Source organism: Lycorma delicatula, chromosome 8, assembly GCF_047948215.1.
Source record: "Lycorma delicatula isolate Av1 chromosome 8, ASM4794821v1, whole genome shotgun sequence".
In the NCBI taxonomy this organism is placed as follows: Eukaryota; Metazoa; Arthropoda; class Insecta; order Hemiptera; family Fulgoridae; genus Lycorma; species Lycorma delicatula.
Genome location: NC_134462.1, coordinates 94428686 through 94441066, shown reverse-complemented (window position 1 = coordinate 94441066; position 12381 = coordinate 94428686). Strand labels below are relative to the sequence as shown.

Sequence of the window (12381 nt, the reverse complement as noted above, 5' to 3'; positions counted from 1 at the left end):
TAACTTATTCTAATTTTTTATTACTTATATTTATTGGAATTAATTTTTAATTATTCTTACAGACGTACTCTTGTACTAGCTCAAGAATTGGGAGATCGTGCAGTAGAAGCTCAAGCGTGTTATAGTTTAGGTAATACATACACACTGTTGCGAGATTACCCAACAGCTATTGAATATCATTTACGACATCTTATTATTGCCCAGCAGCTCATGGATAGAGTTGGAGAAGGTTAGTCTTATAATTTTTTTACATACATTCGGTATAGCTTCTGCAGCTGTTAAAAAAGAGTGTTGAAAAGTTATTTAGAACTTATTTCCTTACTGAGGAGTTCACATTCTAAGAAAACCCCTTTAAAATTCATACCGTAGTTATTTAAAATAATCAGCTTTATTTTACATTGTGTAGAATGTTTAGCTAAACTCATCATAAATGAAAAGATTATAAAAGAAAGTTTGTCAGTTGAAAATGAGAGATCCTGTTAAAAATTTCAGAAGTTGTTTCTTATAAGAGTTGTTAGAGAATTTGTGGGCTTCACATGAGCTTTAGGTTAACTTAATATTCATACTGCTTTCTGCAAGCAGTTAGTAAACTTAATTATTGAATAGCCTCTGTATTTTATATTTATATATTTAAACCTCCACCTCTATTGCTAGTATTTATTTGATTGATAAACTTTAGTAGGAATGTCTAGCAGAAAAGTTTATAATTAAACTGAACACAAATCATAAAATTCTGGGAATGGGTTTTTGTTTGTTGTGAAAGCATGATTTTTCTCTTTGGCTGGATCTTCATCTAGAGGGAAATAATTTGTTGGAGGATATCTTTAAGCTGATCAATGCTAAATCATTCACTAATAATCATCCTGGAAAAAGGTACTCATTGGCCAGTAGAATCATGGATTGATGAAAACCTATACCTGGAGAGCCCTAGAAGCACTTTTTTTGTTTTTTATCTGTGACTTTGCCTGGCTCCTGTTCTTATTACCTCTTGAGTGTTTTACAGATTTGATTTTGACAAGTACTCACTGGAACCACATTAAGAATGTAGGGACCTGTAAAGCTATTAAATCCCCATGTTTATGTGGTGTGGTGAAGACAGCTCTTCTTAGGGCAAGTCAATGTAATGTTTCCTTTAGAAAAAGACCAATTTAGCCAAGAGCTTGCTGACTAAAAAAGCCAGGTATCTTAATCCCTCCTAATATTTATATAACAAATGAAGTCATTATTTGAAGATACCTAATTCCTTCCTCCAATTTAAATATTTATAAATTGCATGTACTTATTTAAAATATGTATATATTGTAGGAACTTATAAATTATAATTTTTTTTATTTCCATAATGCTGTCTTTGGAAGTGGTTATAATGTTGGTTTATTAAATAAGTATATTCAATGTTAAGTATATTGATAAATTGTGTTAGGTGGTGAATTTCTTCCACAAATACATACATGCATACATACATACATACACCTATATCCTGAATTGATAGTTCCAACAAATAAAGTGAAGTTAATGAAAAATTGTTATTTTAATTGGACAGTACTTAGATTGTATAATTTTTTTCCATTGAAAATATTACATATAAGAATAATATAAAGTTATTTGTTTTGATTTTTTTACAGGTCGAGCATGTTGGAGTTTGGGAAATGCTCATTCTGCTATGGGAAACCATGAAAAGGCATTATATTTTGCTATGAAGCATTTGGAAATATCAAAAGAAGTAAGTGTTAATATTAACATTTAAATGTAAAATTAATAGTGTAAATTAACATACCCTCAGGAAGTTCTATAATCTTGAAGCTTTTAAACATTTAATTTTTAGTTTATTGTGTAATAGATAGATCTCTTAATTTAAGTTAGTTTTATTATTTTCAGCCTTTTGTAATTTATCTGTTAAAGGTATCTGGTCTATTAAATGTTACAATTTTTTTTAAATTTATTAATTATAATTTTAAAAGCTTTTGTTTCTTTTCAATATAATCTATTAACTAACTTCACAAACATATTTAATCGCTTTTTATACATTAGCTTGTGAATCTTTCAAAAAGCGGCTAGATAAGAGTTGGCTCTAAATATTTTTCAGAGTATTACATTAAGGTTATTCTTATTTATTTGCTAAGTATTATTTGCATACCAAGCCCTCCAAAAGCCTCTAAGTGATGTCTGGTGCTACAACTGAACCTCATTCACCACAGGGACTAACTTTATAGGAAATAGCTTTACTCTAGATAAAGAAACTCTTGACTTGTGCTCCTTGAATTTAGCTATCATTGCCATAAGGACTAGTGGGGCAGATAGGCTAAAGCAATGTACGATTGAAACTATTTCCTGCTTTGAAATAATATATGTTTCGTACATTACTTCCATTCAGCATGAGAAAAAACTATGTAACAAAATTGCTTTTATGTTATCTTATATATTTTTTTTATTTTATAATCTTTATGGCATATTAATAAGTACCTTTACTAAGTAGTAATTATAAATCATTCATGACAACAAACATGCAAAATAATTACATTGAAGGTCTCTGACAGGGATTTTAGAAAAGGAAGGTTTTCCCTTAAAATTACTACCCTGATTTTAGAAGAATTCGTGTGTTTATAATTTCTACTTTCTTGTACGAAGTAAAGGAAGTATTGTGATTGCGAAAAATGTTGGTTTTCAGATTTCAATGGAAATATCCATTTTGACCATCTCTGAATCCATTTTGACTAGTTTCGGCGTTGACATCTGCACATATGTATGTGTGCATATGTATCTCGCATAACTCAAAACGATTAGTCATAGGATGTTGAAATTTTGGATTTAGGACTGTTATAACATCAAGTTGTGCACCTCCCCTTTTGACTGCAGTCGACTGGATCAAAAGTCAATTAGGCGAGCTAATTGTGAACTGTAAATTCCTCTTTCCACTGTTGACAATATTTTACATAAACAGCTCCATTTTCAAGCAAACAAGTTATGACTTCTTTACCACATTAAACCAAATGATTGTTGCCTACCATATCAGTTTCCTGTGGAGATAATGCATCTTGTCGAAAACAATCATAATTATATCGATACATTGTTATTTAGTGATGAGCAACCTTTTATATATGCAAGAAACTTAGCAAACACAATTGTTGAATTTGGGGCACTGAAAACCCTCACGCAGTAATCAAAAATGAAATGGACACAAAATCAGTAAGTGGTTAGGACTGCACAAAAATGGTGTCATCAGTCCTTTTTTTTTTTTTTATGGAGCCCACTGTGACAGGACACATACCTTGACGTGCTTGAGAACTTTGCTGTTCCTTAGATTACTGCAGGCTTTATATTTTTCAACAAGATGGTGCTCCACCACCCTTTCATTGAGATATTACAATGTTCTTAAACAGCACTGCCCTCAAATGTTGGATTGGACGAGGAGGTCTAGCTGCATGGCCACCTAGGTATCCAGATATCACTGCTTTGAACTTTTTTCTCTTGCTGATATTAAAAGTTGTGTATACCAAATAAAATTTTGAGATTTTGACGATTTAAAACAGAGAATTGTTGAAGCTGTTTCTTATAACGCCATAGATGCTTCTAAACACTTGGTATGAGTTAGATTATAATCTAGACATCTGCCAAGCTACAAAAGGTGTACTCATTGAACTTGACTAACATATATTAAAACTTGGTGAGTTACTGTGTTAATCACAAAAAAGTATAATTATATTTACTGATTCTCTTACATAAACTGTTGCTTTTGGATACCTTTAGTCCAAACATCCTGTATAATATTGTAATATATATTGTTTGATTCAGATATATCATAACAGCATTTAATTTAGGAAAATATGTCAGGTTTAAAAAAAGAATATTAGTATGGCTTTCAGTTTTGGTATTCTTTTTTTTTTTTAAGTTGGGCGATCCAATGGGACAAGCAACAGCTCAAGTGAATGTGTCCGATCTAAGAAAAGCATTAGGAATGCCTGGAGATGAATTATCACCTGAAAGTCAGCAGCTGATGAATACATTTTGTCAGCCATCACCAGCTCCTACCCTTCGTCGATACAGGGTGAGAAGGCAAAGCATGGAACTGCTCGACCTTATTAAGGTAGCATGGTTGTTGTTTGTGTTTATTGTTTTCGTATAAATTTAAACGTAACGTCTATTGGTTATAAAGATTTTCATCATTTACTTCAGTATTCAGGTACATTTCTCTAGTTATTGTGAACATTGGTTTTTTTGTCACTGTTCTTGTTCTGTTTTATTTTTTGTATTGCTTTTGATGTACACAGCTTTAGTAGTAAATTTCTTTCACTGGAACACTGAACATTAGTAAAGAAAATTTTCTGTCATTACAATTGCTTATTGTATAAAAAGGGAAATACAGTAACATGCAAATTAATTTGAACACAGTAAATATTTTATTTCTATGTTTTGGTTACACTGTTGGACCACACACATTCTTTAAGTTGTCTGTGTAATGTGAAGTTGTTCTTGGTTATTTAACAATTTTCATTAAATATTGTTTAGTGAAATTTATTTAATTTTTTATTACAAAATCATATATTTGTATTTTTTGTTCTGTACGTCTTGAATATTTAATAATAACCCTCAAGAAAGCATTCAAATTGTTTCTCTTTCTGAGCATACCAGTACTGCATGACAAATAGCTTCTGAATGTGGTGTTTGACTAGAGACAACGAATGCTATTTTAAAACAATTTAAAGAAATGTTCCTATTTACCTGAAAGGAAAGGCAAACGTAGTTGTAAAAGAAAAACTACTCCAACACAGGATCGGTTATTGGTGAGAAAAAGTATAAATTTGAGCCAAAATTATCTTCTGTGGACTTAAAATGAGAATTAGCAGCCAGTGGAACAGATTTACTTGTAGTAACTGTTAGACACAACTTCTTACAGTTGGATGGAAAGCTCATCGGCCAGATAAAGAGCAGCTTTTATCACCATCAATGTGCAAAAAAAGGCTCTTGTGGGCCAAAACATGTTAACTGGACCAAAAAAAAAAAAAACTGGAAAAATGTTGTTTTCCAATGAGTCACATTTTTTTGTTTAGGACAAAGGATTCCATATGTTAGAAAAGCATCAGATGAAAATACATCACCGGCTCAAATCCAACAATAATCATCCCTAGAAAAAAATGTTTTGGGGTTGTTTCACATTTGAAGACTCTTGTTCATTACTTTCACTAGATGGTATATTGAAAAGTGATTGTTATCAAGATTCTGATGGAAAATGTTGTGTCACAACTTCAAAACAAGTTCCCACAAGGTAACAGAGTGTTCCAACAAGATTTGGCACCATGCCATACCACCAAAAAAGTGGGGAAAAAATGTCAACAAAAAATGAACAAAATATTAAAGTGCTCTAGTGGCGAGGCAACTCCCCAGACTTAAACCCAATTGGAAATTTTTGGGCTATAGTCAAAAAATGACTCAAATGAAATGTACCACAGAAATTTATCTCATTAAAGCAATAATAACAGAATTGTTTAATGATGAATGTATCAAAAAAATGTGTAGGGGACTTGTTGAATCAATACCAAATCATGTATGTGAAGAGTGATTAAGAATGAAGGACATATTAATTACTAAATATTCACAAATTGTACAGGTATGATTTTTTTTCTAAATATAGTTCGTTTTTATTTGTGATCAAATTAATTTGCATACTATTATACATCTATATATGTATATTTCTTTATTTTTTTTTACTAAAATTAATCTTTTTAAAATTTCATTTTTTTTTCTATACTGTTAAATTATATTTAAATTCTATTAAATAATACACCACCTAGTTCAGAATATTGAGTTAAGACAGTATCTTAGATAAGAAATAATTCTGTTGTAACCGATTTATTTCAATCATGACTGAGGATGTGGGATCCCACAAAAGTACTTTCTTGAAAAATTAAGGTAAGCTATGTCTTATCTCAGTATTCTGTACTAGGTGGTTTATTTAATAGAATTTAAATATACAAGGTCTGTAAATAAAGTAATGAGACTGGACAGAAAGATTTTTTATTTACAATTCAATTATATATGGACTCTTATCACCTTTGAAATAGTTCCCTTGGGAAGCCACGCAACACACTCTTCCCACTCTTCATAGCAGTGTTGGAACTCAAAAACTGGAATATCCTTCAGATAGTCACTGATATTTTTTTCTATGTTTACTACTGTTCCAAAATGGTGTACTTTGAGGTGTTTTTTTAAAGTCTGGTACAGGAAAAAGTCGCAGGGACTCAAGTCAGGTGTGAATAAGATGGTTGAGGAACTACAGGGATGTTTTTCTTTGCCAAAAACTCATTAATTGAGAGTGCAGTGTGACAAGTGGTGCATTGTCATGATGCAACATACAATTGTCTTCGATGGCTGGTCTCACGCGGGCAACTCATTTCCACAGTCTTTCAAAAATTTATTGATATACATATTGATTTATAGTCTGTCATGTAGGCAAAAATTCCTTATGTAGACAATGTCATTACTATCAAAGAAACAAATTAGCATGGTTTTGATTTTTGATTTGTTCATTTTTGCTTTTTTGGGACATGGTGAGTTTGAGGTGTGCCACTGCTTGCTCTTTGTTTCTGCATTCCACTGCATTTTGTTTCTGGGTCATACTCAAATATCCAAGATTCATCACCATTAATAACATTTTTTAGAAAATCAGGATCAATTTCAATTCATCTTAGAAGATCACGACACACTTCCACCCTCTGTTTTTCTGTTAAACAGTGAGATTTTTTTGAACCAATTTTACACAAACTTTTTTCATATCCAATCTGTTTGTCAAAATTTGATGGACTGTGGTATGGTTCAAATTCAATTGCTCTGCAATTATTCTGACAGTTAATCGCCGGTCATACCGTATCAACATTAAACAGTCTTCAGAGTGTGAATCGTCTGCAACTAATTCCTTGTCATCTGAAGATGCTTTAAACCACCTAACCACTTGGGCTGCTGATAGAGGGTCGTCTCTATATGTTCTTTTCAATTTTGAAAAAGTTTCAGTAGCATTCTCACCAAGTAACACTAAACTTGATTGCACAACGTTGCTCATAGTTAATATCACTCATTTTTGTAATGCACAACAAAAACTCATTTCACGAAAAGTTTGTTTACATCTCATGTGGCAACAATAGACCAAAAAATATTAATACCTAATATAAATCAGCTGTTCATATAACCTTTACAGTTCATATAACTTTACAGTGTTGCCACTTTGGCTGCCAAAAAAAACTACTCTCATTACTTTATTTACAGACCTCGTATATTATACAGTTTGCCCGTAAAATAATAGTGACATTTTAAATGGTTATAGCTTTGGAACAAAGCATTGTAACATGATGAACAGTATGTTAAATGAAAGAGAAACACTTCATGTATATGTGTGTAAAAGTTAGTGCATGCGTGTTGTGTTTCCAGTACATTCAAGCAGCACATGTGCATTAGTAATCATGTGCGGTGCAGAGGAAGTGTATTGTGGCTTCCTATGTTTGAGTCAGGTTACACGTATTAGGTGTGAATACTGTCGTCTGTACAATGAAGATTCCCCACATGAAAATGTGGGGAAATGTAACCTTTGTGATGGGACAAACAACTAACTCAAGAGCAAGAGATTTCTTGCTTTGTCCAAAGAAATCTGTGCAGAAATGTTCCAGACTGTTGAGCATTCCTAAAACAGCTGTTCACATAATGTATTAAAAAGATGGTTATATTGCAGTGTGTACAAAATTCAGTTGTTACAACAACTTTATCCACAGGACAAAGTGAAGCGATTTGATTTTGATATAGACATTCTGGATAGGTTAGAACTGGGTGATGATTTTTTAAACAAGTTCATTTTCAGTGATTATGAAGCAGCATTTCATGTTTCTGGATGAGTAGATCAGGATAATCTTCATGTATGGGGGTACTGAACCTCTACACGCTGTTGTTCAACAACACACGGACAGTAAAAAGTGAATGTGCGATAAGCTATTGGATGAGACAGAGTTATTGGCACCTTCTTTTTTGTTGAAAAACATTAACAGGAACATCTTCCTGGATATGTTAGAAGGATATGCAGCACCCCAAATACCAGAGAATTCCATCTTTCTGTTAGAGATCTTCCAGATTTTCCCAGAATCATGCAGGATTTTCGTAACAAAACATTTCCTCTGTGATGGGTCGGGTGATGACTGGCTCCCTGGGTCTCCAGATCTTATCCCCATGGATTTCAATTTTTGTAGTATTTAAAAGCACAAGTACATTCCATTCAAGTTCAAAATCTGAACCATTTAAAAGAAAGGACCACTGAAGCTGTTTCTTCTATCATGCTGGATGTTCTCTGCCATGTATGGCAAGAGACTGAATATTATTTTGATGTCTGCAGAATAACTAAGGATGCATACAACAAAATCTACTGAACAGATAAGAAACGTGGAGTGTTTCTCTTTAGTGTGTAGTTCATCTCTCTACAATGCTTTGTACCAAAACTACAACCATTTAAAAAACCTCGGTATTATTTTACAGACACAATACATATATAATAGGTAGTTTATCAGATATAGATGTGTAAATAGTTTATCAGATATGTTTGTGTATCAGATCTAGATCTACAGTATAACATTTTTATTATTTTTGATTACAATAAAACCTATATTAACTGAAATTGGCTTAATCAAAACAGCCTATGTATATTTTTATTTTTACATGCAACCATAAAGTGAATTCATTTTAGACTAATTATATGTGTCCAACTGTTTACACAATTCATGAAGGCTCTCATTCAATCGCTATAAATCTTGCAAACAGCATTCTGTTTTTAAAATCTTGTTCAAATTCAAAGGTGACAAATCTATCCTTAATTTACTGTATTCCTATAATTTTTAAAAAGTTTATTAAAAAAATGTTAACGATGTGTTTGATGTTTGAACGCGACTCATGTTTTGTCAATGTTTAAAATTTCATAAATATTTTGATCAAGGAAGTAAGACAAATCATTTATGAATTATTTCAGTATAAAAATAATAAAAAATGTAAGCTAGCCATCTGATATTCTACTACTCGCCTAAAAATTAATGAAACTTCTACTGCTTTAAAATTAAAAATCTTGTTTAACCTGAAACTAACTGAAACGTGCTATTTTATTATTTTTTTTATTTTTTGTTGCACTTTCCATGGATTAGTTGTCAGCTGTTCTCCATATGGATTATTTTATAATCTTCTACTTCATTTCTTTATATAAAGTGCAATTTATGTTCTTTATTTGAGTTGCGCATTATAATTTTGATTTTCCTCTTTATAGCTTCCCGTCAGTGTAAACCCTAATCCCTTATAATGTGCCCATAAGTTTTATCTCTGTACTATACAAATTTTATTTTTTTTTTAAGATTTTTCTCCAGTTCTGTCGTGAACTTCATTGCTGACTTTGTCAGTCCACATTATTATCAATTATCTGTAGCACTACAGTACTGTATTTCAAATGAATCTAGCCTTCTTTTTCTGTTCCTGTTTTCTAGGTTAACAAACATGTAAATTAATGTTAACTATAAATTTGTAATTATTGTTGAATGCAGCTTTCATTAGTCTTATTTCATATATTTACCAATTTTACTTGTTTAAAAGGAAACTCCAACTTCCTCTAGCCTTTCTTCGTTAATTTTATGCATTTATATTATTCTGTCTGCCTTTCCTGCAGCCATGACTTTTGTTTTATATATGTTTTCATTTTGGTTATATTCTTTACTGAGCTTCCATTACATGAGTACATAGTGTTTTGTGAGATATTAATTTTCATCAATAATCTTATTTGTAGAACTACTGTATTAATTTTTTCTACATCTACTGTCATCCCCACTAGTTTCTTTTTTAAATCTGGAGAATATCTTGTAAATATGTATGTATATGTTAAACAATGCAGGGGACATGTAACAGCCATGTCCAATACCTTTTTGTACTTCCACTTCTTTCTGTATTTTTCTAAAATGAACCAGTTTATCACGTTAAAAGTAATTTTGAACTCTTTTAATTTTAGATTTAGTTTGCTTAGTATTTTGGTTAATGAAGGCTCTAAAATCAATATGAAGACTTTGTATATTATAAATCTCTGTGTCATAAAACACACCTGTCGTGTAAATAAGTTAAGATTTATATATCAGCTTCTTTAATATGAAGAAAGGCAAAACTACTGTAAAGATAATTTTCTTAATTTCAAGTACCTCTATAAAGTTGCCATATGTCCATGATTCTTTGAGAGATCAGGAATCAACCCAGTTGGTATCTGATTATGAACATCTTCAGGTACATTGATCAAAATTGTGTATCTAACATGTAAGCGAGTATCTAGCATATATTATTTCTTGTTAAAAAACATACCCCTTTATTATTATTTTAATTTTATAAAATATTGCTTATTTTAATGTTTTTAACTGAATTGTTCTTTTACCTTTCCATCTTAATCTTTAAGATATTTATTCAGAGAGTATTGATTTAATTAAAGTTTAATAATTAAGTTTATTGAAACATATACATTTTTACTTAATTGTATTGATTTTATTACAATAGCTTTAAAAAAACTGAAATTTACGATTATTTAAATCATATTTGAGTTCTAATGTATTTATTTTGCACCTTAAGAATACTTCATATTTGCAAGATTTTGTTGAATTAAAAAACAATAAAAAGAAAATTGACATTTGTCTTTCTTTATGCCCCTTTAGTGGGTAGATAGTCCCTGTCTTACAGCTTACCATTGTTCTAGACCTCTTGTGTTTATATTTATTGGGTTCAAACAAAATTCCCTTGAATCTGTTGAGTAACTGGATCTTTGGTATTTGTGCAGTTTTATGAGCGCAATTGTGCCTACAGATATATACTGCAATTGATATCTAGTAAGTCTACAGTTTATCAAAGAAGCCAGATTTATTATTGCTAATTTATTTCCATGGGAGGTGTGTTTTATGACTGAGAAATTCCTTAGAAAGATTGTAAAAATTCTAAATTCACACAATTATTTATAATAATATATCCAGTTTTCATATTGATTATAGAGTAAAGCCAAACAAACAAAATACAGGGCTGACCCAATCTAAAATTAAAAGAATTGTAAATTATTTGTAATTGTTAAGTAACAAAAAAAATAAATTACTAATTTCAAGCATCTTAACAAATTAACAACTACTAACTTACTATATAGACTTCGTTTACAATGTAAAATGAAATATGTTAAAATTGTTTTATTGTGCTGCTTCAACTGTCGTTAATAGAACAAAATAGACCAAAGAATTACTCCAAAGAAACTGTGGACATAGGTTACATGCAAATAAAATAATTTAAATATATTGATAACAAAATATATGTAATACATCATTAGAACAGGAGTTCGAATGATCAAATGGTTCTAATGGTCAAAAGCATTTGACCAGTGACATATTGACATTACAGTAGGCTCGAAAAATGATAGGCCTTAATGAATTTTTCTGTAGTTCTCTGAAGACTGGTTGAAAATGACATCTAATACACTTCGTACAAAGTTGAAATGGTGGCAATAAACTCTTGCGTAAAGATTCTGCATGAACATTTTGATGAAGAAGATGGTTTCTTTTATTTCCTATACTTTGTTGAATGTATTTTAAATTAGTTTTCTATTAATGCAACATATTAATATAGGAAACAGAAAGCCTTAGAGAAACTGTGCAGTAAAATATATTACCCAGTATATTAATAATATATTAGGTATATTATGTACCTTTTTCTTTTTCCTGTTTAGCCTCCGGGAAATACTTGTTCAGGTATTACTTCAGCGGATGACATGTACGAGTGTAAACAAAGTGTAGTCTTGTACAGTCTCAGTTTGACCATTCCCGAGATGTGTAGTTAATTGAAACCCAACTATCAAAGAACACCGGTATCCACGATCTAGTATTCAAATCCGTATAAAAGTTACTGCCTTTACTAGGACTTGAACACGGGAACTTTCAACTTCCAAATCAGCTGATTTGGGAAGACGCATTCATCACTAGACCACCCCGTGGGTTATATTATATACCTTCTTCTTTTTCCTGTTTAGCCTCCGGTAACTACCGTTTAGATAATTCTTCAGAGGATGAATGAGGATAATATGTATGAGTGTAAATGAAGTGTTAGTCTTGTACATTCTCAGTTCGACCATTCCTGAGATGTGTGGTTAATTGAAACCCAACCACCAAAGAACACCGGTATCCACGATCTAGTATTCAAATCCATGTAAAAATATCTGGCTTTACTAGGACTTGAACGCTGTAACTTTCGACTTCCAAATCAGCTGATTTGGGAAGACGCGTTAACCACTAGACCAACCCGGTGGGTTTATATTATATACCTAAAGTGAACATGTTTTGTGCTATTTTCTGTGGGAAGATGTGTAGA

At 31.4% G+C, this 12381-nt stretch overlaps 1 protein-coding gene across 2 annotated transcripts in view; it reads left to right on the top strand.

Moving 5' to 3' along the window:
- Positions 1-12381, top strand: part of pins (G-protein-signaling modulator pins) — a 58950-nt gene that overhangs the window by 28544 nt on the left and 18025 nt on the right. Inside the window, exons 8-10 of one of the 2 annotated variants that reach the window (XM_075373708.1) lie at positions 63-229; positions 1623-1720; positions 3887-4042. In XM_075373708.1, the coding sequence (XP_075229823.1) occupies positions 63-229; positions 1623-1720; positions 3887-4042 (421 nt within the window). Of the gene's footprint in view, positions 1-62; positions 230-1622; positions 1721-3886; positions 4082-12381 lie in introns of both variants that reach the window. The other variant, XM_075373707.1, reaches the window with a different exon arrangement.